General features: G+C 46.0%; 1 protein-coding gene across 1 annotated transcript in view; it reads right to left on the reverse strand.

Annotated features, from left to right (window-relative positions):
• Positions 1 to 430: 430 nt before the first annotated feature.
• Positions 431 to 24,471, reverse strand: part of ccdc50a (coiled-coil domain containing 50a) — a 40,089-nt gene continuing 16,048 nt past the window's right edge. The window contains exons 3-12 of the mRNA XM_063200851.1: positions 24,181 to 24,310; positions 22,865 to 22,955; positions 21,777 to 21,888; positions 15,242 to 16,213; positions 14,134 to 14,288; positions 11,220 to 11,273; positions 10,909 to 11,052; positions 10,626 to 10,708; positions 6,764 to 6,894; positions 431 to 4,290 (exon numbers count right to left, since the gene is read on the reverse strand). Of these exons, the coding sequence (XP_063056921.1) occupies positions 4,271 to 4,290; positions 6,764 to 6,894; positions 10,626 to 10,708; positions 10,909 to 11,052; positions 11,220 to 11,273; positions 14,134 to 14,288; positions 15,242 to 16,213; positions 21,777 to 21,888; positions 22,865 to 22,955; positions 24,181 to 24,310 (1,892 nt within the window). The 3' untranslated portion in view covers positions 431 to 4,270. The remainder of the gene's footprint in view (positions 4,291 to 6,763; positions 6,895 to 10,625; positions 10,709 to 10,908; positions 11,053 to 11,219; positions 11,274 to 14,133; positions 14,289 to 15,241; positions 16,214 to 21,776; positions 21,889 to 22,864; positions 22,956 to 24,180; positions 24,311 to 24,471) is intronic.

Here is a 24,471-nt window from a genome sequence, read left to right on the forward strand (position 1 = left end):
GTATTTTAAAGGGACACTGTGTGAGATTTTTAGTTGTTTATTTCCAGAATTCATGCTGCCCATTCACTAATGTTACCTTTTTCATAAATACTTACCACCACCATCAAATTCTAAGTATTCATTATGACTGGAAAAATTGCACTTTTCATACATGAAAAGGGGGATCTTCTCCATGGTCCGCCATTTTGAATTTCCCAATATAGCCATTTTTAGCTGCAAAAATGACTCTACTTGGACCATACTAGAAAATATTTGTTTATTACCTAGTAAACTTTCATGGAAAGATCAAATTTGGCAATAAGCAGCCCAGTTTCAATGAGCAGCATAGTTGCAGTACCTTTTTTGACCATTTCCTGCACAGTGTACCTTTAACTCTCATAAACAAATACATGTTACTGATACAGTCGACTTAAATCACGCTCACACTCACTGAGGATGGAATAAGACGGCCATTTAATTAGTCATGTACAAAAAACATGGAATTACACAGGTACAATATTGTAAACAATATCATCATGATGCACAAAAGATAATCCGATAACAGTGCTGATTAAAAAGGAAACTATGAACAAAAAGTACAAACGGGGGATATGAAAATAAACACCATACTGTCATTACATTATATTATCTTGCATAACATCATTGCATAATGTAATGCAATGCAAAGCAATGTAATGCAACCATACTGTCACAAGTCGACAAGCAGTCATCACAATTATAGATCCCTGAAAAAGGTGAGCGAGTTTGGCACGAATCCCATAGTGCCAATTTCATGTCCAGAACAAGAGAGGAATGTGTATATATGCATACTGTATGGATGGATGTGTATGGATGGATATGTATATGTATGGATGGATAGATGTGTAGGTGGATGGAGCCATAAGGATGGATGGATGTATGTGGATATGCATGGATGGATGAATGTAGGTGTATTTGGATATGCATGGATGGATGTGGATATGTATACGTAAATGAACGCATATGCAAATATGTATATGTAAAGATGGATGTGTATGTCTATAGAGTGGAAGAATAAGTGGATACAGTACAAGAGTGTGTATATGCAAAACAAAAGGAGGAATGTATGTACTTTGTGTATATGCAGCATGTGTATGTAGACACCTTATAAAATACACACACAGGCACGCACGCACGCACGCACGGCACATCCAATGCAGTTCGAGCTACAGCAGAGAGAAGGGAACCAGCCACTGGCATCACCAGTACGGTACATAAAACCACCAGAGACAGCAAAATGCACCACATCACCAGACCACTGGAAACAGACTGCAAACAGCCCATCACTAGATGGACTGGAGGGGACTGATGATGTTTACAATTTACTGGCATATTATGGCCCCAGATTTGAGACGCAACGCACATGGCCTACACACAGGCAAGAGGCCAGAGGAAGGGATGGGAGAAACTCGATTGACATGCACCCATAGTGGCTCTGGCTCCCCACGGTGCACTGTGTATGACACTGGGACAGGAAGTCCAGTCAAAGAATCGTCTAGTTGAGTAAGATACATCAAGCCCATACTTTTCCTAGATCCATGCCATGACAGGCGAATGCCCCTTTAGGAGACCTTCGACTAGGAGACCATAGGAGACATTAGTTTGAATATAAATGGGGTTTCCTTAGCACTGTAGACGGCAGTAGCAGAGAGACTAGATAAGATTATTATACTCTTAGAATCTCTGGCGGTAGCGCACATCTTAAGCAAGCAGCCACCAAACGCCCCAGAAAGAGAAGAAGAAGGAGGGGATAACGCCCCCTTGGTTAGGAGACCTAACGTGAACACACTCCTTTGCATCGGGGAGGCGGGGTTAGAGGTATCTTACTCTACTAGATTCTTTGGCACAGTACTGAGGGACATGAAGTCCAGTCCTGAGGGACATGAAGTCCAGTCCTGAGAGACAGGGCAGAGAGAGTAGAGAGAGAGAGGTTCCATTGGCCCATTGTTTCCTGGTTCTAATATGGCCCCCCTTAGGCAGACCTAAGGACTGTTCTATTCATTGTAGGAGCATTATGACACGGCCCTTTAGGCAGAATGGAACCTGGTCGCGTTAGGTGCCCATAGAAACCTATTATGTTGGCATATCTCTATACTTAAAGAATCTCTGGACAGGGACTCCAGTCCTTTGACCTCTCTGGGCCAGTGATGTAAATGAAGAGTGTGGGGAGGGAAAGACACCCAGACCACAGAGTATGGTTGATATGCAGACTACTGTATTGTACTGTAGGTGTTCATGATATGCAGAGTACTGTAATTGGTCATCTGGGTAAGCACACAGTACGGCCATCATTACACAGCATGTGTGGAGCAGCACGCACCAAGAAGGCAAAGATGACCAACACACACAGTAGCTGACCAAACCACACATGCAGTACACATACAGCCAACAGGCATACAGATGACCAACACACACTTACAGTACAGCCCAAAAGGCATAAATGGCAACAGATTAGCACAATTATACCGAAGGCATGTATGATTGTTAACAGATTGTGGCAAAAGGCATAGATGGATTGAGCAGAGAATGCATATGTACTGAAACACAAGCAACACACTCCTGCACTGCGGATGATGGTCCTTTTTCCCTTTTCCAGACTGGGCAACAATTTGCTCGTAAAATAGTTCTTTATCTTATATTGTTTTCTTTAGTTAGCTTGAAACAGGTAGCGCCTTCATATTGTGCACATGAAAATGGTTGTTCTTCAGTTTAATCAAACGATATAAAAAATAAACTGGGGAAAAAAATCAATAAAATCAAAATAAAAATCAATTTAAAAATCAGAAGTATTTAAAGGAATAGCTGCAGTTTGTTTTTTTCTGTTTACTGTCCATGCAAATATTGCAAAAATGTCGTTGGCTTGTTCAACAAGAGCTCAAAAACAGAATGGAGGTACAAATGCCTGATGGGAACAAAGTCGTAATGGAGGTACAAAAACTAGATGGAAACATACAGTAGTCGTGAGTGAAAGGGCCATCCTATTGGAGCTTCAGCTATACAGTGTCATGTGTCACGGGCAGATGAGAAAACAAAGTAAATAAAAATATAAAACAAAAGAAACCAAGAACAAGAGATGGCTACCTTTCCAATTGACGTGTCTGGAGCTCTCCAAGGTGGAGTTTATCCTTTAGTCATGCATACAGGAAAGCAACACAGTAGCTAGGCAAGCAGAACATCCCAGAGAGAGAGAGAGAGAGAGAGAGAGAGAGAGAGAGAGATAGATAAATAGATACAGACAAACTGACACCACCACCAGCAGAGCTGCAAAGTCCTGATCTAGGTGTCCAGTGAGAATCATGTCTTCCTCCTCGCAGCTCCAGTAATATACAGTGAATGACAACACTCCTCATCTTCATCATCATCGTCATGACAACACCTCTCATCCTCATGGCAACAGTCCCAATTCTCATCTTCATCACAACACTCGTCATTTTCTTCCTCATCTTCTCTTTCCTTTTGCTGTGTTCAAGAAACGTCCAGCTCCATCCAGTGATCATTACCTTTCCAACTTCAAGCCACTACTGCGACTAACACATAACATGTCGCCAAGAGTAGACAAATTCCACACACACGCGCGCACATACACACACACGTACGTACAAACACACATGTATAAACACAGAGATACAAAGAGAGACACGCACACGGCGCTCCATGTTCTTGTGAGTATGAGTGTAAGAGAAAGCGATGGAGCAACAGCAAGACGTCCATAGAAAAAAAGGGGTCGACATCCCACAGACCATCCCAGGCCCCCCCATCACCACTGCAGGCAGTCAGGCAGAGAACGACATCCACAGTCCACTCCAGCTCATCCCCATCCCCACCAGATAGCCAGACAGGACTCTCACCATTACACAGTAGAAGCAACATCTCTCATTCATTCATTCTTCTTGTGGTGTCGAGCCACTTGAATAATAATAATAATAAAAGTAATATATAATATATCTATATCATAAAAAAGTAAAAATGATGAATGCGTCGGGGAGACACCCAAAGTCCAGCAGGGGAGTCTGGTATCCAGACCGACAGGCGCCAGCTGAACACGTCAAGACTGATGACTGATTGGCTGATTTGATTCGATTGGTCGACGGATCGATTGACAGGTGAGTCGCAAGTCCAGGGTGACGGCCATCACGGCTGATTTGGGTACCGTGACGACGCGACGGAAAAATAAATTAAAATTGAAAAGAGGAAGAGGAGCAGGAAGTAGCTTGGGCACGAGGAGCAGCAGCAGCAGCATCAGGGGCCGACGTCACTGCTTATAGTAGCCACCTGAAGGGGGGGGGGAGAGAAAGAGAAAGACAATGAACACTTGTTCACAGTATTGTCACCAGTTCACATCGTGACATGTTACATTCAAGTAAAAAACCCAACAACCATTAGTTATGAGAAAGAAAGAAAGAAAGAAAGAAAGAAAGAAAGAAAGAAAGAAAGAAAGAAAGAAAGAAAGAAAGAAAGAAAGAAAGAAAGAAAGAAAGAAAGAAAGAAAGAAAGAAAGAAAGAAAGAAAGAAAGAAAGAGAGGGTGGGAGCTAAAATGTGCTTGAGCGGGTTCAGTAATCCCAGCCTTGGGTGGTAAGATACAGGTATAAGCATTAGCCTATACTGTAGAGGCTAAGCTTAGCTGTAGGCTGTGTGACATGCTATGCCGTGCTACACGGCTGCATCACTCTTCAACTTAACTGTGTAATATGCTACGCTGTGCAGCAATGCTGTGTAATGTGATGCGCTACTCAGAGGCGATTCTAGGATCAGATGGGCCCCCAAGCAAAAATGCAAAAGAATGAACATTTGAACCAAAATTGCCACTACTGTGGTAAAGTGTGGGCTGTTATTCACTAACTAGGGGCTTGGGGGCCCCAAGCGGCTGCCTGCCTTGCCTGGTGGCAAGATGCGCCTCTGGCGCTACGCTGTGCTACACTGCTGTGTGATGCTGTCTGGTTCTTTTCTGTCTGGTTCTTTTCTGGGGAGGGTTTACTTTAGTCTGGAACCAGGTGGCTGGCCACTAGGCGAACGATTGGGTGAGAGCTGTCCAATCAATTCAAACCTGAACTGAGTCCAATCTTCCCGCCCTTCTAATCGTGTCAGGTCAAAGAGCTTCCAGACCATGAATATGAAGGAGGAGAAATATTATGGGTGGGTTATACCTGGCTAATGCTGTGCTACACTAGTGTGTGATGTGCAACTTCACTGCAGTAATATGCTACACTGTGTACTACACTAGGCCTACTGTGTGATGTGCTATGCTGTGCTTGCCTGATTTTCATAGACTTCAGATCACATACCGCGATAATGGTCTGACCAGGACTTTAACGATTAGCGTTTCCATACAGGACGAACTTTGTTCCATGGCCTGGTTAACCCGCCTCCCTCGGCTTGCTACTGGTTGAGGGCTGTGCCGAAGTTTAAACCAAACATTTCTTAGGCCAATGGAACGTCTCTGCTTAAAGGGGTATGCCACTATTTTGGGGCTTAATACAGTTAAAATCGTTGGCTGGGGTTTATAAAGGTGGTAAAGTGTCTTATTTTTCATGTTAAGCATTGTCTTGCTTTAAGACAAGTAAAAAGAGGGAATATGTCGCTAAGCTAGTGAAAGTCAATGTATCCGTGTAGCATTGTATGCTACACGGATACATTGACTTTCACTAGCTTAGCGACATGCTCCCTCTTTTAACTTGTCTTATAACAAGACAACGGCTTACATGAAAAATAAGACACTTTACCACCTTTATAAATCCTGGCCAACGATTTTAACTGTATTAAGCCCCAAAATAGTGGCATACCCCTTTAAACCATGTCAATGCCTTGAACACGCCTCTACCCACGACGGTTGGAAATGCTCAGTTGATTGGTTCCAGACAAAGTGGGTGGAGTTCCCGCTGTAGAGGGATTGAGCAAGCTCCTGGCCCTACTGTGTGTCGCTGAGCCGAAGGCATTGCCAAAGAAAGTAGATCCAAAGGAAGAAGCGTCATTTTGTTTCTTTTCCGGTATCCACTTTATGTCGGGTGAACGCCCCCTTAGGAGACCTTCGGTTAGGAGACCTTCGGAGTCCTGAGGTTGAGAATAAATCAAGCCCCCTTAGCGCTGTAGATGGCGGTAGCGCACGTCTTGAGCAAACACCTCAAAAATAGAAGAAGAAGGAGGGGACAACGCCCCCTTAGGAGACCCAACTTGAGCCCACGCTTTTGCATTGAGTGGGCGTGGTTTGCGTTATCTTCCTCTTATCCAGTATTTTTGGCATTGCGTCACCAGTACGGCGGAGCCCGGCTAACGCTGTGCTAAACTGATGCGCTGCCCAGATCAAGCACAAAAACACTAACCACTTAACAACTAACACTTGACATCTGCACATATTGTTCTGTACATTTCCTGTTCATTTTGTACTGTATCTGCAAGCGATGATTATATCCTTGATTGTAAGTTGCTTTTGTGAAAATGCGTCTGCAAAAGTAATGTAATGTACCAATGTGATGTTATGTGTGATGTGCTACGCTATGCTATGCTATGCTACACTGCTGTGTTATGTGCCAACAGCTCAAAACCATAGCTAAATTCCTAATACACTAGGCCCATAGTATAACTCCCTAGTCCCTATGTGAGTGGGTTCGGGCGGTACCTTTGCAGGGGTTTGGACGGGCAGCAAGACGCGAGGAGTAGTGTAGTGTGCTTCTAGGGTTAGGGTTAGGATTAAGATTAAGATGATCTTTGTATGGGTCTGGGTGGGCAGCGGGTTATGATTGGGGTTACCTTTGTACGGGTCGGGGCGGGCAGCTGCTCGCGGGGGGTAGTGTGCTTCTGGTCGCGGGGGGTAGTGGGGCGCCGGGTAGCCGTAGTTGGACTCCACATTCACGTAGTCGGCTGAGCGGGGAGGGGGTGGCCTGGGGAAAAGAGAGGGGGAGGTGACAACATGCACTGTAAGATACAGCAGAGAAGAGAAATGGCAATATACCAGTTCCACACAGTAGGTCTTAAAATGTTACTTGCACATTAGAGGTGCTATGTCCAATACTGCTGCCCTAACGCATTTACATGCTATGACTTTTTCTCGCTTAAGCTATTGTATTACAAGCTGGACCATGGTGGAGTCTCCTGCACTCAAGACAGAGGAGATTTAGTTTAAAAAAGCCCCTTTCATACAGTACAATCATTGTAACATCTTAGAGTAATACAATCTACTCAGTTTTGACAATTTCTGTACATTCTCCTACAACCAATATATGTGTATCTTTTCTTTCCTTCCTTCTTTCTTTCTTTCTTTCTTTCTTTCTTTCTTTCTTTCTTTCCTTCCTTCTTTCTTTCTTTCTTTCTTTCTTTCTTTCTTTCTTTCTTTTACTATTAGTGTTTTTGTGTAAAAGTGTACGCCTGCGCTTTTAATTCATCTACTTGTAAATATCTAGCTTGCCTATTTTGGACGCCAGATGGAAATTAGCCACTGTGCTATAATCTAACAAATTTGCATGTATGCATGTCCTGAAAAATAAAGTAAAAAGTTAAAGGGGTATGACACTATTTTGGGGCTTAATACAGTTAAAATCGTTGGCTGGGGTTTATAAAGGTGGTAAAGTGTCTTATTTTTCATGTAAGCCGTTGTCTTGCTTTAAGACAAGTTAAAAGAGGGAGTATGTAGCTAAGCTAGTGAAAGTCAATGGATCACTGTAGCATAATATTCATTCTCCATCCTTATGGTCAGTGTGCACAGATGGCACCATGGAAACAGAGTAAGCAACAAAACTCCTGGCTGACGAGACTCATCTGGTCTGGGGAGAAGAGAGAGAGAGAGAGATGCCTACTCTGGTCTGTGGAGGAGAGGGAGAGAGAGAGAGAGAGAGAGAGAGAGAGAGAGAGAGAGGGAGAGAGAGAGAGAGAGAGAGAGAGGACTATTCTGGTTTGGTGAGAAGAGAGAGAGATCCCTCTTCTTGCATTATGCCACTCCAAAGCACTTGTCCTTTATTACGACCTTTTAAAGACATGAGAGAGTCACATGTGACCTCGACACGCAGGTTGTGTGACTTCAACCCACCAGACCAGACCAGGTTTAGGGTCCTTTAAAGATGCACAATGAATGCACATAGTAAAGCTCTACACCACACGCGCCCCACCCCTTTGGCAATGATTAGCACATCACAATAGCCTCTAAAGACCAGCTATAGATGCTGTAGGAAATCGCTCAGGCACAAAACTGGTTTCCAGAGTTCAGAAGAATAGCTGAGAGAAGTGGAAAGACAAAACATCAAGTGTAGACTTGAGGAAGCAAGTGGCATTAGAGCTTACAGTGCCACACAATCAGAGGGATATTGTCGCAGAGGAACATTATAGGCACTCAAAGGGACATTGTCCTGTTTTTAGAGTTTCCAAAAAAGCTATAGAGCTCTAATCCCCTCTCACCCAGAGGAAATGTGTCAATGCCATTACTCGTCAGTAGGGCTGCTTGATTATGAGTAAAATCAATATCACGATTATTTCAGTCAATATTGACATCACCATTTGTTTTTTAGAAAATATTTCTTTTAAAGACAAATAATTGTGCTATACAATTCACAATCTTCCCTCCCTTCAGCAGTGTGAGTGGAGAGAAATAGAGAAGCACACAGTGGTGTTCTGCATGAATGTTGGGTAGCAAGTCTGCTCTGCGCTCGCAATTGGTCAAGTGGAGGGGAATGTGTTGTGCTTAGAGTAACATATATTTGGCAGTATAGACAAATGACAAAAAAATATCGTTTTAACGCGATATTATGAAATTTGATATTTCTTGACAGCAATATTGACATCACAATATCAATTTGATGTATTGCACAGCAATACTCGTCAGGTTAGGTCATGTCACATATGATGCGATGTGCAATGCGCTGCTGGCTCCATCTGTAATCAGCTGCTGATGTCATGTAACCTTTGGGATGCAGTGACAGAGAGTGGCCTTGGGGACATGCTGGAGGGCCGTCTGTAGTGTGTGAACTAAAACACTGTGGACCTGCACGTGTAGGAAAGGGTACAGCAGGGTAGGTGTGTGAGCAACCTGGATGGTGGATGACTGTGGTGTGTGTGCGTGTGTGTGCGTGTGTGTGTGTGTCTGTGTGTGTGTCTGTGTGTGTGTCTGTGTGTGTGTCTGTGTGTGTGTCTGTGTGTGTGTCTGTGTGTGTGTGTGTCTGTGTGTGTCTGTGTGTGTCTGTGTGTGTCTGTGTGTGTCTGTGTGTGTCTGTGTCTCTGTGTGTGTGTGTGTGTGTGTGTGTGTGTGTGTGTGTGTGTGTGTCTGTGTGTGTGTGTGTCCGTCTGTGTGTGTGTGTCTGTGTGTGTGTCTGTGTGTGTGTGTGTCTGTGTGTGGCTGTGTGTGTGTGTGTCTGTGTGTCTGTGTGTGTGTGTGTGTGTGTGTGTGTGTGTGTGTGTGTGTGTCTGTGTGTGTGTGTCTGTGTGTGTGTGTCTGTGTGTGTGTGTGTGTCTGTGTGTGTGTGTTGTGTGTGTGTGTGTGTGTGTCTGTGTGTGTGTGTGTGTATGTGTGTCTGTGTGTGTGTGTCTGTGTGTGTGTGTCTGTGTGTGTGTGTCTGTGTGTGTGTGTGTGCGTGTGTGTGTGCGTGTGTGTCTGCGTGTACGTGTGTGTCTGTGTGTGTGTGTGTGTGTGTGTGTGTGTGTGTGTGTGTGTGTGTGTGTGTGTCTCTGTGTGTGTGTGTGTATGTGTGTCTGTGTGTGTGTGTGTGTGTGTGTGTGTGTCTGTGTGTGTGTGTGTGTGTGTGTCTGTGTGTGTGTGTGTGTGTGTGTGTGTGTGTGTGTGTGTGTGTGTGTGTGTGTGTGTGTGTGTGTGTGTGTGTGTGTGCATGCATGGATAGCTTGTGATTGCAGGCCCTCTGCTGGTGCATGTGTGCTTGTGTCTGAGTGGGAGTGAGTGAGAAAGTGTGACAGAGCAGCTGTGGTGTAATGGGTAGGGAGCAGGACTGTAGATCACAGGGTTGCAGGTTTCAATCTCCACCCTTACCAATGCCTTCCTCGCCCCATCTCTGAGGTACCCTTGAGCAAGGCATACCCTACAACAGTGTTTCCCAACCTTTTTTTCCTTGTGTACCCCCCTAAGCCTTTTCGTTGTGCCATGAGTACCCCCTAAGTCACGTTCTATATCTCTTTCTTGTATATTCCAATGTAACTAAGCTCCATACATTTGTTAAAAATACATCTTTCCAAGTACCCCCTGCAGTGTGCTGCTCGCGTACCCCTAGTGGTACACGTACCCCTGGTTGGGAACCACTGCCCTACACTGCTCCAGGGACTGTAACCTGTATACAGTATTACCCTGTAACATCTGCAAGTCGCTTTGGATAAAGGCATCAGCTACGTGGAATAGAATATAATGTAAGGATTAACTGTACACCATGTATTTGCAGCCCCGCTGCTGGTGTGTGTGTATGGGTATGCGTGAGTGTGCGTGTGTGTGTGTGTGTGTACCTGGATGGCTGCTTGTGGTTGCGAGCCCTCTGCTGGTGTGTGTGTGTGTGGGTATGCGTGAGTGTGTGTGTACCTGGATGGCTGCTTGTGGTTGCTGGTGTGGGTGGGTATGCGTGTGTGTGTGTGTGTGTGTGTGTGGGTATGCGCGTGTGTGTGTGTGTGTGTGTGTATGTGTGTGTACCTGGATGGCTGCTTGTGGTTGCGAGCCCTCTGCTGTTCATATTCCTCCCGCGATCGCGGCCGTACCACTTCCTCTTGCGATGGCTGAGGAGAACACAAACAATGTATATATATATATACAATGGTATATAATTAATTAATAATCTGTTACTAAAAGCAGAGAGAGAGAGAGAGAGAGAGAGAGAGAGAGAGAGAGAGAGAGAGAGAGAGAGAGAGAGAGAGAGAGAGAGAGAGAGAGAGAGAGAGAGAGAGAGATGAGTAATGATTAATTAGTCATGAGTTACCCTGTAATCCCCATCTGGTTTCCGGCGCTCCATGTAGTCTCCTTCAGGTTTCCTGCGGTCCACCACCGGCTGCTTTTCTCGCTCTCGATCCCGCGCTTTCTTAAAGACCTTCTTCTCCTCCTCCATCAGCATTCGCGCTATCTCCTGCAATACACAGTACAGATGTGAATCCTCCATGCAACTAGTTTATGCTTGGATTTAGTGTTGACTGGGGGTTCCATTGAGCATACACTATTTCTTTCTGTGATTGCATGTGTGTGTGTGTGTGTGTGCGTGCGTGCGTGCGTGTGTGCGTGCATGTGTGTACTCACCTCATCCTGGGCTACTTGTGCTGCCTGCGCTGCCTTCCTTCCCATGTTACTGGCCTGCAAACCACACAGACACACACACACAGGAAATGAGTTAATGTGGCATAAGTGCAGGAGTTTCCTGTTGCCGTCTGGAGTGAGAGGATTCCTCAGCTGATCTGAAGACCACCAGCTCACCAACTCAGGCTATAATGTCCACCACCTCCAGGTGTCAGCGGGCTCTGTAGTGTATATGAAGAGTTTTGTTGGAAATAAAGACCATTAGCACCATTTTTTGACTTTTGTCAAAGTCCAGTCATTATGTGTGAATTCTTGCCATTCAAATATTTTTAAAGCTATATACAAAAGCCATTTTGCAATGCAATGCCCAATACAAAAATGTCAATTTCGCAAAAAGGTTTCAAAATGGATATACGCAATTTTTCAACAAAGCTCTTCATATGTAATGTGTATGTACTGTGTACATCTACCTTGAGCTCCTCCTGTGTATATAAAGGCTATATGTACCTTGAGCTCCTCTTCTTGTATCCTCTTGGCCACCTCCAGGTCTCTCAGTAGCAGGGCTTGAAAACGAAATTATTTTTCAAACGTTCCGTTCCGAACGGTTCAGGCAAGTTTCAGTTTAACGTTTTCGTTCCTGCAATCGTTCCCCCACAAAAATATCGTTCCTGAACCGGTTCGGAACGAAAAATAACGTTCGTTCTTAACGTTCCTGCAGTGTTTAACGGCCATATTAAGTCTATTTTCGTGGACTTTATCTTAGAATAGACGTACTCATTATTTCCCCTTGATTTACACAGCTATTCTCAAAAATAATAACACACCCAAAAACACTCAGATGGGCTATCCATCCTGGCAGATTTAACCGGATGCCTATAATTCTTATCAAAAGTAGCCTATGCCAGCCCAGTAGCGGTGGGTGGATGTTGATTAGGGAGGCACAATAGGCCTACAGAATAGCCAGAGAGAGTTTAAAAAAATAGCCATAGAGAGTTCCTAAAAAAATCTCTGGAATAGCGCAGGTAAATGTCAGCATAATAAGAGGTGTCGATAGGCATGGATTTCAGTTCTTGCCTAGCTCTATTTAATAGGCCATGATTAGGTTTGCAGCAAGTGAAACGTGTAAGTAAAGGGAACACAGTTTGCTCCACAAAAAAATCCCAAACTGTTTTGAGATGTGCACGATGCAAGGGGTCACTAGTTCTAGAGAAGGGACAGGTTGTTGCATAGTCTGAAACCCCGGATATGCTCTCAGATATCGGCTACCAACCATTCCAGTGCAGGTCCATCACCACAAAACCGGAGACCTTTTGTAGCCCAACAGAAGCGTCACAAAATAGTAAGAGTTTCCACGTAGTCCATCCCATCAGCCCAGCCCTCTGCACGACAGAAGAGAATAATAACTTAAACAACAACAAATGCGCTGTCTTTCTCTGTCCCTGCTTGTTGTCACACGCGACCTGTTATTCGTGATGACAGCCAGGAAATATTGCGCAATAGCCTACTGAGGAAACCATCGAAACATTGAGCGGGCCAGCTAACGTCAGCTAGCGTCTGTCCATCTGCCACGAATGACTTTATCCCGCATTGACCACCACAACAGATAAATAAGACGTCCTTGATTACAGCACATAAAACACCAGCTCTCACCTCTCTTCTCTACAACCGACAGTGGGATACGCTGCGCACAACAAAAGCACTTCAGTAACTTTACGACAACATAATTTGCCATAACCGCATTGAACATCGAGGCACTCGGCGGTGCCATTACAAGTAGTAAGCTAAACATGACTTACCCACCAGTTGCCTCTCGAGAGCACTCTGCGAATTAGGTTCATCAAATCGCCTATCCAATTCCTTTGCAAATCAGACTGTATGGTCCAAATACTCTGTCCCTGTAGGAATCCCAACGCCGATCTCAAGACATGTTCTCTTTCCATGGTGTCAATATAAAACTCTGTAGGCCTACTGTCCGTGAATGAGACTGAAGAACAGCGCGGGTAAAGTGTCATTTCTCTTACAAAAACTTATTTGATATTGGTGGTCAACAACTTTAGGGCGGGTTTATTAGAGCCAACTTCCAATCACTACGAGAAAGCCAGGAGAACAGAGACAGTTTAGTTCTAGTTTCCTATCAAAATCTCTGAGGAGAAGCACATCCTAAAATTTACCCAGGAAGTTTCTCCATACAATGCAGTGCACTCTGATTGGCCAATGCTCCTCAATATTTTATCAATCGGCGGCAAGAGCTCAGGTGAAGCAAAATGCTGTTGCTGTATGCATGTTTCCCCTCATACACGTCAGTAGCCGAACTAAAAGACTGCTCGTCGCCATGGTTACTCCTCAAACAAAATCGTGCACTTATATGAAATATAGAGAACGAAATAAAAACCGTTATTAACCGGTTTGTGGATTTCAGAATAACGTTTTTGTTCCGGAACACTTGAAGACCATTTCGTTTTCGTTTCCGTTTCCGTTCCTTGTAAAATTCCATAAAATTTCGTTCGTTTTCGGTTTTCGTTTTCGTTCCTTGAACCGGTTCGGAGCCCTGCTCAGTAGTATAGTGGGGTATATGTAATGTGTATGTAGTAGTGTAGTGTGTATGTAGTAGTGTAGTGTGTACTATGTAGCGTGTATTTAAAGGCTATTATGTACCTTGAGCTCCTCTTCTTGTATCCTCTTGGCCACCTCCAGGTCTCTGAGTAGTATAGTGGGGTATATGTAGTGTGTATGCACTAGTGCATATGTAGTGTGTACTATGTAGTGTGTATTTAAAGGACCAGTTCAGTCAATTTCAACATGTAATTGTAATGCTCACACTACCCTGGACTTGTCAGTACCTGAGATTATGTAGTGTGTATGTACTAGTGCATATGTAGTGTGTGCTATGTAGTGTGTACTTAAAGGCGATATGTACCTTGAGCTCCTCTTCTTGTATCCTCTTGGCCACCTCCAGGTCTCGGAGCTCCTGCAGCTCCTGCTCTCTCAGGGCCAGTTCTTGCTCTCTCAGGGCCAAACGACTCATACCCTGCTGCACCTCCGGCACACCAAACTCCCCACGACCCCCACGACCTGAGGAGAGGAGAGAGAGATGGGTGGGGTGGGGGGGTGTTGCAGAGAGAGAGAGAGAGAGAGAGAGAGAGAGAGAGAGAGAGAGAGAGAGAGAGAGAGAAAGAGAGAGAGAAAGAGAAAGAGAGAGAGAAAGAGAGAGTAAGACATGATATACATGATGACACATGACCAAAAATGTCAATTGGGGGGACAGAGAAAGAGAAAGACAGTATGAGATTTAAGAGTGAGAAATTAGAACGAGTGAGAGATAAGAACGAGTGAGCGAGATTTGTCTATAGATTGAAGAGGTGAAAGTGGAAAGGGTGACATCAAAGAAGTTGCTGCTGGATTTAGGAAAAAGCAAAAAATAAAGAAACAGAGAGATACAGAGACAGAAAGAAGAAAGAAAGAAAGAAAGAAAGAAAGAAAGAAAGAAAGAAAGAAGGAAGAAAGAGATAAAGAGAAAGATGGAGAGAGCAAGAGCTCCCCCTGTAGAAAACAGATTGACAGTGTCACTCCACATTCAACACACACACACACACATGCACACACACCTGCAAGCACCAGCGGCCCAACACTGATAAGCTACAACAGTGTTGTAGAATTCAAAACAAAATCACACAAGACAAAAGTGCTCCATTACGGAAGACGAGAACTAACAAAGTTTGACATGATTGATGGTTGACATGATTATGGACAGGAAGGTGATGGATGACCTGATTCGAAAGAAGAAAAAAAACAAACGCAAAAAAATAATCACAAAAAATAATAATGATTCTCATAACAGTGGGTGATGAGGAAGAAGAGGCAACCGAAGTTTCCGCAGAAGATTATCATCATGTGCTGAAAGTGCAGCCTAACCCCACCACCAAGTAAAGATCCACCATAGCCAGAGCTGCCACAACCCCAAGAGCAGAGTACACACCACACACACCCGAACCCCACACACCTGTACGCACACCTGAGCCCCATACCTCTGTCCAGAGAGGTGCTGCCCGTGGGGGGGTGTGGCTCCTTCGGAGACAACCCCCCCCGGACATCATCATCCAGGTCCAGAGCCCCCCTCCTGTCCACCCCCCCTCGAGGGGAGCGAGGAGAGCGAGGGGAGCGGGGCATGTTGGCCTCCTCAAACACCTCCTCTCCCCCAGCCCCCGAGGGGAGGCGCAGCCGGAACCTGGAGTCCTCCTCCCCCGACCAGGAGCGCAGGCGGCTCTCCAGCTCTCTCTCTCTGCTCCTCGTGCGGCCGTTATGAAGCCTCTTCTCTCGCTCCCTCTCTCTATCCCTTTCTTGTTCCCGGTAGCCCTCTTTGCTCTCGTACTGGTCTCTACTGTGGTGGCGGCCTCGGTCTGCGTCTCTGTGTCCGTCTCTCTCTCTGGACGCGTCTGGTCCCCGGTGGACGTGTCTGTCTGCTTCTCTCTCTGTTGCGTGTAGATCTCCATCTCGAAGTCTGTCTCTATCTCGGCCTCTGCCGCTCTCCCACTCGTCCAATCGGTCCTGACTCCAGGCCCGCTGCCTGCTCCTCTCCTCCCCACCTCCTCTGTGTCTGTCTCTTTCTCTCCTCCTCTCCCCCTCCCTCTCCCCTTCCAGCCCATCGCGGCTCCAAGCTCTTTGCCTCGGCCTGGTGGCCTCACCGTCTCTGTCCCTCTCCCTGTACCGGTCCCTCTCCCTCTCCCTCCTCCTGTCCTCGTCCCGGTCTCTGTCCCTGTTCGCATTTCTGTCCCTGTGAGAGTCGTAGCTGGGTGGGGGTGGCCGGGTGGGTCTGTCTTTCCTCCTGACCGCCGGACCCCCTTCCTCTCCCTCGCAGTAGTCGGCATGGCGACCGCGCCTCTGGTCGCCATGGATCAGGGGCGGGTCATAGTCAGGGTACCTCCCGCGGCCGGCGGCGGGCACTTTAGCGCCGCTACGCTCGGGGGAGGGGTAGCCCGAATCAGACGGCACGCGCCGAGCTGGGAAGGAGCAGGTGGGAAAGAAGAGGGAGAAGAGAAGGAGAGGAGAGGAGAGGAGAGAGAAGAGATGGAGAGGAGAGGAGAGGAGAGGAGAGAGAAGAGATGGAGAGGAGAGGAGAGGAGAGGAGAGGAGAGGAGAGGAGAGGAGAGGAGAATGATGAGGAGAGGAGAGGAGAGGAGAATGATGAGGAGAGGAGAGGAGAGGAGAATGATGAGGAGAGGAGAGGAGAGGAGAATGATGAGGAGAGGAGAGGAGAGGAGAATGATGAGGTGAGGAGAGGAGAGGAGAGGAGAATGATGAGGTGAGGAGAATGATGAGGTGAGGAGAGGAGAGGAGAATGATGAGGTGAGGAGAGGAGAGGAGAATGATGAGGAGAGGAGAGGAGAGGAGAGGAGAGGAGAGGAGAGGAGAGGAGAGGAGAAGTGAGGAGATGTGAGGAGAGGACAGGAGAGGAGAGGAGAGGAGAGGAGATGATAGGAGAGAAGAGGAGGGGGGAGGAGAGGGGAGTAGAGGAGAGGAGAGGAGAAGAGAGTAGAGTAGAGGAGAGGAGAGGAGAATGATGAGGTGAGGAGAGGAGAGGAGAGGAGAGGAGAGGAGAGGAGAGGAGAGGAGAAGAGAGGAGAAGAGAGGAGAAGAGATGGGGAGGAGAGAGGAGAGGAGAGGAGAATGATGAGGTGAGGTGAGGAAAGGAAAATGATGAGGTGAGGAGAGGTGATGAGGTAAGGAGAGGTGATGGGGTGAGGAGAGGTGAGCAAGAGAGGAAGGAGTGGAGGGAGGGATGGGTTGAAGAGGAGCAGTATGGAACAACAGCCAATGGGTGGGACAAAGACAAGCAGACAGACCGACAGAACCAGTTAGTGAGTTAGTAACAGGTTAGTTCAGTAGTTCCCAAACTTATTCGGCCAGGACCCCCTTTTTGGACCTAAAAGTATTTTCCAGACACCCCACTCCCCATATTGTAAAGTAAATCAAACAAGTTTTCATCCCTTTTCATTGAATTTTAATATCAATATAATATATATGAAAAAATTGAAATTCACAGGAACTAAATATTGAATATTTATTAACCATTCATTTGATTTACAGTAACTAACCAATTGATGGAATGGTTGTAGTATGCAAAGAGTCCCTTGTGTCCGTGCTCCTGGGGTCATGACCCACACTTTGGGAACCACTGAGCTAGTTAGTGATGGGTTAGTCACCTGCTGGAACAAGGTAGATGCGAACCAACACACAACATGTAATGACATGAGGCTAACTCCAGAGCCTGCACAGCTCCAACAACACACAACAACACCTGTAAAAAGAAACTGTTAACACAACAGCCTGCCCAGCCCCAACCCAGAGTCAGATAACTGGACATGGTCAACAAGAGAGCCATGTGGTCCCAACCGAAACCCGGATAAATGGACACTGCTAACTCCAGAGCCTGCCCAGCCATGCGGCCCCAACCACGAAACAAACAAGTGATGTGGGAGTGAGAGGGTGGGCGTGTGACTGTGATGAAAACAGGATGATGACTACATTAGATATAATGACATAAAATGTGAGGAAAATAAAGAAATTATAACGTTTCCCACACACATACTTTTTAAAACGAAGATCACAGAGTAAAATGACCACACAGGAAAACATGAATCATTGAAGTATCACACCAACCAAACCAGCCCAGCCCGAGCTGTGTGTGCGACAAGTGTATCTAAGGAAACAACCTTGGCCAGGCCACACAGTTGAAGGTGACACCTCTCTCTCTCTCTCTCTCTCTCTCTCTCTCTCTCTCTCTCTCTCTCTCTCTCTCTCTCTCTCGAGCTCTCTCTCTCTCTCTTGTGCTCTCTCTCTCTCTCTCTCTCTCTCTCTCTCTCTCTCTCTCTCCCCCTCCCTCTCTCTCCCTCTCTCTCTCTCTCTCTCTCTCTCTCTCTCTCTCTCTCTCTCTCTCTCTCTCTCTCTCTCTCTCTCTCTCTCTCTCTCTCTCTCTCTCTCTCTCTCTCTCCCTCTCTCTCTCTCTCTCTCTCTCTCTCTCTCTCTCTCTCCTCTCTCTCTCTCTTCTCTCTCTCTCTCTCGCTCTCTCTCTCTCTCTCTCTCTCTCTCTCTCTCTCTCTCTCTGTGTGGTGCAGTGAGGTCACCCAACTGGAATGTCCAGTATTCCTGCCCTCTGGCTGCAGCGAGTAGCCAGCTCCTCAAGAGGCAGCCACACCGGACCAGACTGGCGCTGTTCTCCTCAGCACTCCACAACAGAGCCAGAGTGCACGCACGCACACACGCACGCACACACGCACGCACCACCTGTGTTCTCTCCAGCGTCTGTTCTCTGCACCGCCCGTGTTGGCTGTACTCCTCAACCGGCTGAGCGAGAACAGGCCGCCTGTGTACTTTTGAATAGTTCAAATATAAACACTCAGGCAGGAAGTGTTTGTCTTGAGATGGGAGTCACGGGTCAGTCATGGCATACTCTACATGCCAACAGTACACAAAAGAGATGTGGACTCGTGACTTGGAATTGAGTCACGAATTGCTGACTTGAGACTTGACTTGGCAATATTAGGACTGGCTAGTGACTTCACTCGTTGTCTTAACTCGAGTTGTATGCTACTGACTCAAGACTTGACTTGGACTTGCAATGGCATATCAAATGTATTCCATTTTCTGCAAATGTATGTGGAAATATTACATGAAAAAAAAATGAAAATGAAAGCCCTTAACCAGTACCAGTAAACCTATTTTTTTTGTTAAGAACACAAGTGGCAAAGGGGGACATAGCAGTGTAGAGAGGTAATTAACTCATAATTGGCTCCAATCCAAATTGGCTCCAATTGGCTTCATTTAGTCTCCTCAATCGCTCGTATCGCTTGCTGCTGCACTGTCGCTTGAATCGCATCGCGCCTGGTCTATTCGCGCGGTTATGGACTTGGTAAAAAATGTGACTTGGACTTGGTCAAACGTGTCTTCCCTTGAGGTGTGCAGACCTCCAAGCGCACCAACATACTGCTATCCATCTATCTATCTATCCAGACCTATCTACCTACCTACTCCTGTACATAACATAAGACCTCCAGTGCACCAACATTCTGCTGTGTAGAGGCCAGTTTCCTGTGTGCTCCACAGCTCCCAAGCCACTGCTGGTAAATATGCGGGCACCAGACAACCGTGTGTGTGTGTGTGTGTGTGTGTGTGTGTGTGTGTGTGTGTGTGTGTGTGTGTGTGTGTGTTCGTGTGTGTGTGTGTGTGTGTTCGTGTGTGTGTTCTGGTAGGGATCAGGGCGGGAAGTTTCAGTGCTACACCAAGGCAACGCTGCCACAGAGATAAGCAGACGGAGCCCAAGAATGTGGGATGTGGCTGGGAACATGTGGGATGGTGTGTGGGTGTGTGTGTGTCTGTGTGAGTGAGAGAGAACAATGAAATCAAACAATAACAAACTGCAGTTAGAAGAGGTGTTTGAATTTCAGTCACACGGGTTCGTGAGCTCATACGTGTGCAAAGGAATGAGGGACTGACTAAACAGGTATAGTGTGCGTGTCTTTTTCAAAACAAAATATCCCACGAGAATATGAAACCATGTGACAAGTTGTTGTAGTCATGCTTATGGCTGTACCAAAAGAACACCAAAGAGGAAGAGGCCAAAGGCAGTATGTGTTGACCTCGGCCCGAGGTCCTTTGCAGATCCTTCCCCATCTCTCTCTCCCCACTCATTTCCTGTCAAACTCAAACTAAGTTACTTTCTCAAATTAAGGCATAAAAGCCCAAATATCTTTAAAAAAAAACAAACAAACAAAAAAAAAACTCATCAGAGCTGAAGACACCTGTGCAGATACCAGAGGAGGAGACTTGAGGTAGTAAGTGTTGTCTCTGGCCAAGGCGAGGTCAAGGCAGCTTCTAGTCAGATACGCAAAAAAAGAAAGTTCTAGACATAACAGCCAGTCTGGTGTTGCCATCCGTTTGAAGTCTATTGCCTTAACATGAGTCAGATAAGGATCCACTGTAGAGGCAGCCACATGAGCAGACCTGATCAAACCCTCATGACCGTACACAAAATAGCAACTCTGGTTAGGGGTTAGCATAGTGCACGTGTGTATAGTGTGTGTCTGTGTGTCTGTGTCTCTGTGTGTGTGTGTGTGTGTGTGTGTGTGTGTGTGTGTACGTTTTGAAACAACATAGTGCTGCAGTGAATGTGCAGTACAACAGTAGTGTACCAGAGATAACTCAATAGAACACAAACACAAATCATTCTCTGCACGTGTGCACACGCACACACGCACAGACCGCAAGCATTCACACACAGACTGTCAATCACACAGGACGTACATATACTCTATACCAGGGGTACTCAATTAAAAGTCCCCGAGGGCCAGTTTTTCAAAATTCCTCCCAATAAAGGGCCGGGCCGGGCTGACACGACACGACCCCCACCAAAAAAAAATATTTAAAAAAAATTTAAAAATGATAAGGCCTTTGTAATCACAAAACACACGCACCCACACCCACAGCAGATATTTAGTTTCCAGTGACAGGATGGGAGAACATTTCTCTCATAAAGGGCCTGCATTTTTCTGGAGCACTGTGGGGTGAGGTGCCTGCCTTGCTGTCATTGCCACCCACCCTTCAGTATTTTTTTTTTAAATGACATAAGATTATCTTTTTTAAATGACATAAGTTTAGCCTATATTTGCAGACTACATTCATAAACATTTATTTCTTAGTGAGAAAACCAATAAGCCTGAAGATAACACTTTTCAAACAAATGTTGCTTATTATGACTTTGTTTATGCAGCTCTCACATGCATAATGATAATCAGATGCAATAATGGACCCAACAAAGAGGACACATAGATAGGAGGACACCAGGTTTTGCCAACAAGAAAATGGCACATTGATGCAATGTTGATTAAATGCAACAGCCAATAATAAATCATCAAGTTGCTCATAACTTTGTTTGAAATCTTATGAGGGGCTTAGCTTTCCAAACGAACTATTTGGGGACTGTTTAAAAGTGTGAAAAGTTTATCAAGCAATTCGTTTTTAAGTAGGCTACCCCTAGTTAGCTGCCAGCAGAGCTCAAACACAATTTGCCTTCATTTGTGTTAGCAACTAGCTACAGCTAGTGCTAAACCAAAAGTCCTAACACACTGTATGCAATGAAATGTGGACCATTACTTTCAAAAACGAGGCAAAGAGAACTTTGTAAATAATTTATTTATAAGTTCTACTGTACTTCCCTTCAGTAGTCTACCTCACAACAGCCTCTGCCACCCTCATGGTCACTTCTGTTTGGAGCCTGCAGGGAGAAACTGATTGAGGGGGCGGAGACACGGAACGCATCTTCCTAGAGTCTGTGGCGCGATTTCAAAATAAGAGCCGGCAGCGCGATCGGACAAAATTTTAAAAAAATAAAAATAAAAAAAAATGTAAATTTTTTCAAAATTATTCGAGGGCCACAAATAGATGCCCCGCGGGCCGCTATTTGAGTATGGGGGCTCTATACAGTACTATACACAGACTGGTCATGAATCTCTTTCACACACACACACACACACACACACACACACACACACACCTATGCGTCCTCACCTTTCTCATCGTAGTACTCTCTACTCTCCTCCTCCAGTTTGGCCGCCTCCAGCTGTTTCTTCCTCTTCTTCTCCTCCTTCATCTCTCGCTCATGCAGCTTACGGGCTATCAACTAACACACACACACACACACACACACGCACACAGGTTAATAAAACATTTATTTGTGACAAAAATAAAACCATTCTTCCCTCTTCTCTCCGAGTCATCCCAACACAAACATCTCACACACAGAAAACACAGAACGCCCAATAAAGCACTCAAGGAGGACAAAAATAAAACCATGGGAAAATCTTTTTATGCTCTAAAAGGTTTGCAGAATATTCTACACCGCCAGGGTCTAGAATCCACTGCACAGGGTCTATAGAGCAGGGATGTCATACTCAAATTTAGAGGGGGCCAAACTAAAGGTTTTTTTTTAAGGGGGTTAAAACACTCATGTATGGTAGCTTACATGTGCCTGAACATACTCTGTTGTGTGAGCAGGGGCGGTTCTAAGGGGTGGCAGGGGGTGGCATTTGCCCCCCCAGAAATATGATTTGCCACCCCAATTATGAGCCCTGATTGTGACCAATAGCCTTAATGCTTGACATCATTTCAGATATAGAACTTTGGGTTGCAGGGTTTCACTTTAAGGGATTCACTGTATCACATAAGTGTGTGTGTCGATTATATAGCGTTTATAATTTTCCCTTAGTGTAGGAGCATGCCCCCCTGAAATACACTTCGCCACCTCTTTGCCACCCCGAGAATAAATGTCTGGAACCGCCCCTGTTGTGTGAGTAGGAGAGGTCACATTGGCCTCTGCCCCATCAAATGTCATTTTCAAGTCAGGTTTCTATATTTATGGTGTATGAGAGCCAACTGTATGACATAATGACCCCGTAGGCCAAATTTGGCCCCTGGGCCTGAGTTTGACATCCCTGGTCTAGAGTCTACTGTCTACATGAGAGTCTGGTGAGTTCTACTGACTAGAATCTGGTGAGTTCTAGAGTCTGGTGAGTTCTACTGACTAGAATCTGGTGGGTTCTAGAGTCTGGTGAGTTCTACTGACTAGATGTGTGTGTGTGTATGTGTCTGTGCGTCACCTCGTCCTTCTCCTCCTGTTTCCGCTGGAGTTCTGCCTGCCATACCAGCTGCTCCTGGATCTCCTGAGCGATCTCACTGTCAATCTGCTCACTAGGGGGCGCAAACAAACACACACACACACACACACACACACACACACACACACACACACACACACACACACACACACACACACACACACACACACACACACACACACACACACACACACACACACACACACACACACACACACACAGTAATGCGTCACATGACAGTGCACCTCTTTGAGCCCAAAATATCCCTGCCGTTCCCCACCGCCTGAATAGTGTATTTATTCCCATGATCCTTCACAGCAGCCTCCGTAATGAGTTTAGTTTAATGGCCGCTGGAATGGGCTGAGAGGGATTACGGTCTACAGGCCTTTCAGACCAATCAGATTAAGTAATGTGCCCCAGATCTGGCGGGAAATCCCATCGAGCTTCCAGATCTGGCGGGAAATCCCAGTGAGAAATCCTGCATTCTAAGTCCCAATGCGGCAAACTGAATCGCAATACTAAATGTTATTCATGCAGCATTTGTGCTTTTTTCCTGGACTTTATAGCGGCGAGTAACTGAATCAGCATCAGCCTTGATATCAAGTAGACTTTTAGTCTAGTCTGGGCCACGTGCTGAGTCGACACTCATGTCTACTGAGCAGCTAGACATAGTGCCGTTTCTAACAGAATAAAAGCCGAGGGAAAGATCAAAGCTGTGTTCAGAGGGAAGGCTATAGTGTATTTGGAGGGGAACGTCTGTCGGAGAAGACTGGCCGTTTGTGATGGAGGAGAATGAGAAAATGAACACTCAGTTGTAATGTAATGTAATGTAATGTGGACTAGACTGGCTGTTTGAGTGCATGTGGACTAGACTGGCTATTTGAATGTGTGTAGACAAGCTGTTTGTAACATTGCTGTTTGTAATGTTGTGCGCTAGTGTCTGACTCAGCAGGTGCAGCTAGAGAGTGTGGAGTCCAAATGGCATGGGTGTGGCTCTCGAGTGTGAAAAACACAGGGTTTCTGTGTGTGTGTGTGTGAGCGTGTACCATGTGTGGACGCACATGTGCAGGAGTGTTCTTCTGACATTTGGTCTGCTTCTGTGTGTGTTACAGTTCTTGGTCATTCTTCGGTGCCTTCTCCTTGCCGTGTTTGTCAGTGTGTACATTTTTGTGCGAGTGTGCATGTGCGTGTGTATGCGTGTGTATGCACGTGTGTGTGTGTGTACGTGTGTGTGTGTGTGTGCGTGTGTGTGTGCGTGTGTGTGCGCGCGTGTGCATGCGTGTGTGTGTGTTTCTTACAGCTCCTGGTGTTGCTTCTGAGCCTTCTTCTTGGCGTGATGGTCCTCCTCCTCCTGAAGCTTCTTGGCCACCGCCAGATCCTGCTGCACCAGGCGACTACGATTTATATTGGACGCCAGGTGGCTCTCGACTGGAGAGGGAGGGAGAGAGAAAGGGAGAGGGAGAGGTAAGGATATGTGTGTGTGAGAGAGCGAGAGCGAGAGAGTGTCTCCTCTTGCACCAGAGGAGAGCGGTTGATACTGGAGGCAAGATGGCTCTCGACTGGGGAGAGGGAGAAATGTGGACAAGTAA

This window comes from Engraulis encrasicolus, chromosome 6 (assembly GCF_034702125.1).
Source record: "Engraulis encrasicolus isolate BLACKSEA-1 chromosome 6, IST_EnEncr_1.0, whole genome shotgun sequence".
In the NCBI taxonomy this organism is placed as follows: Eukaryota; Metazoa; Chordata; class Actinopteri; order Clupeiformes; family Engraulidae; genus Engraulis; species Engraulis encrasicolus.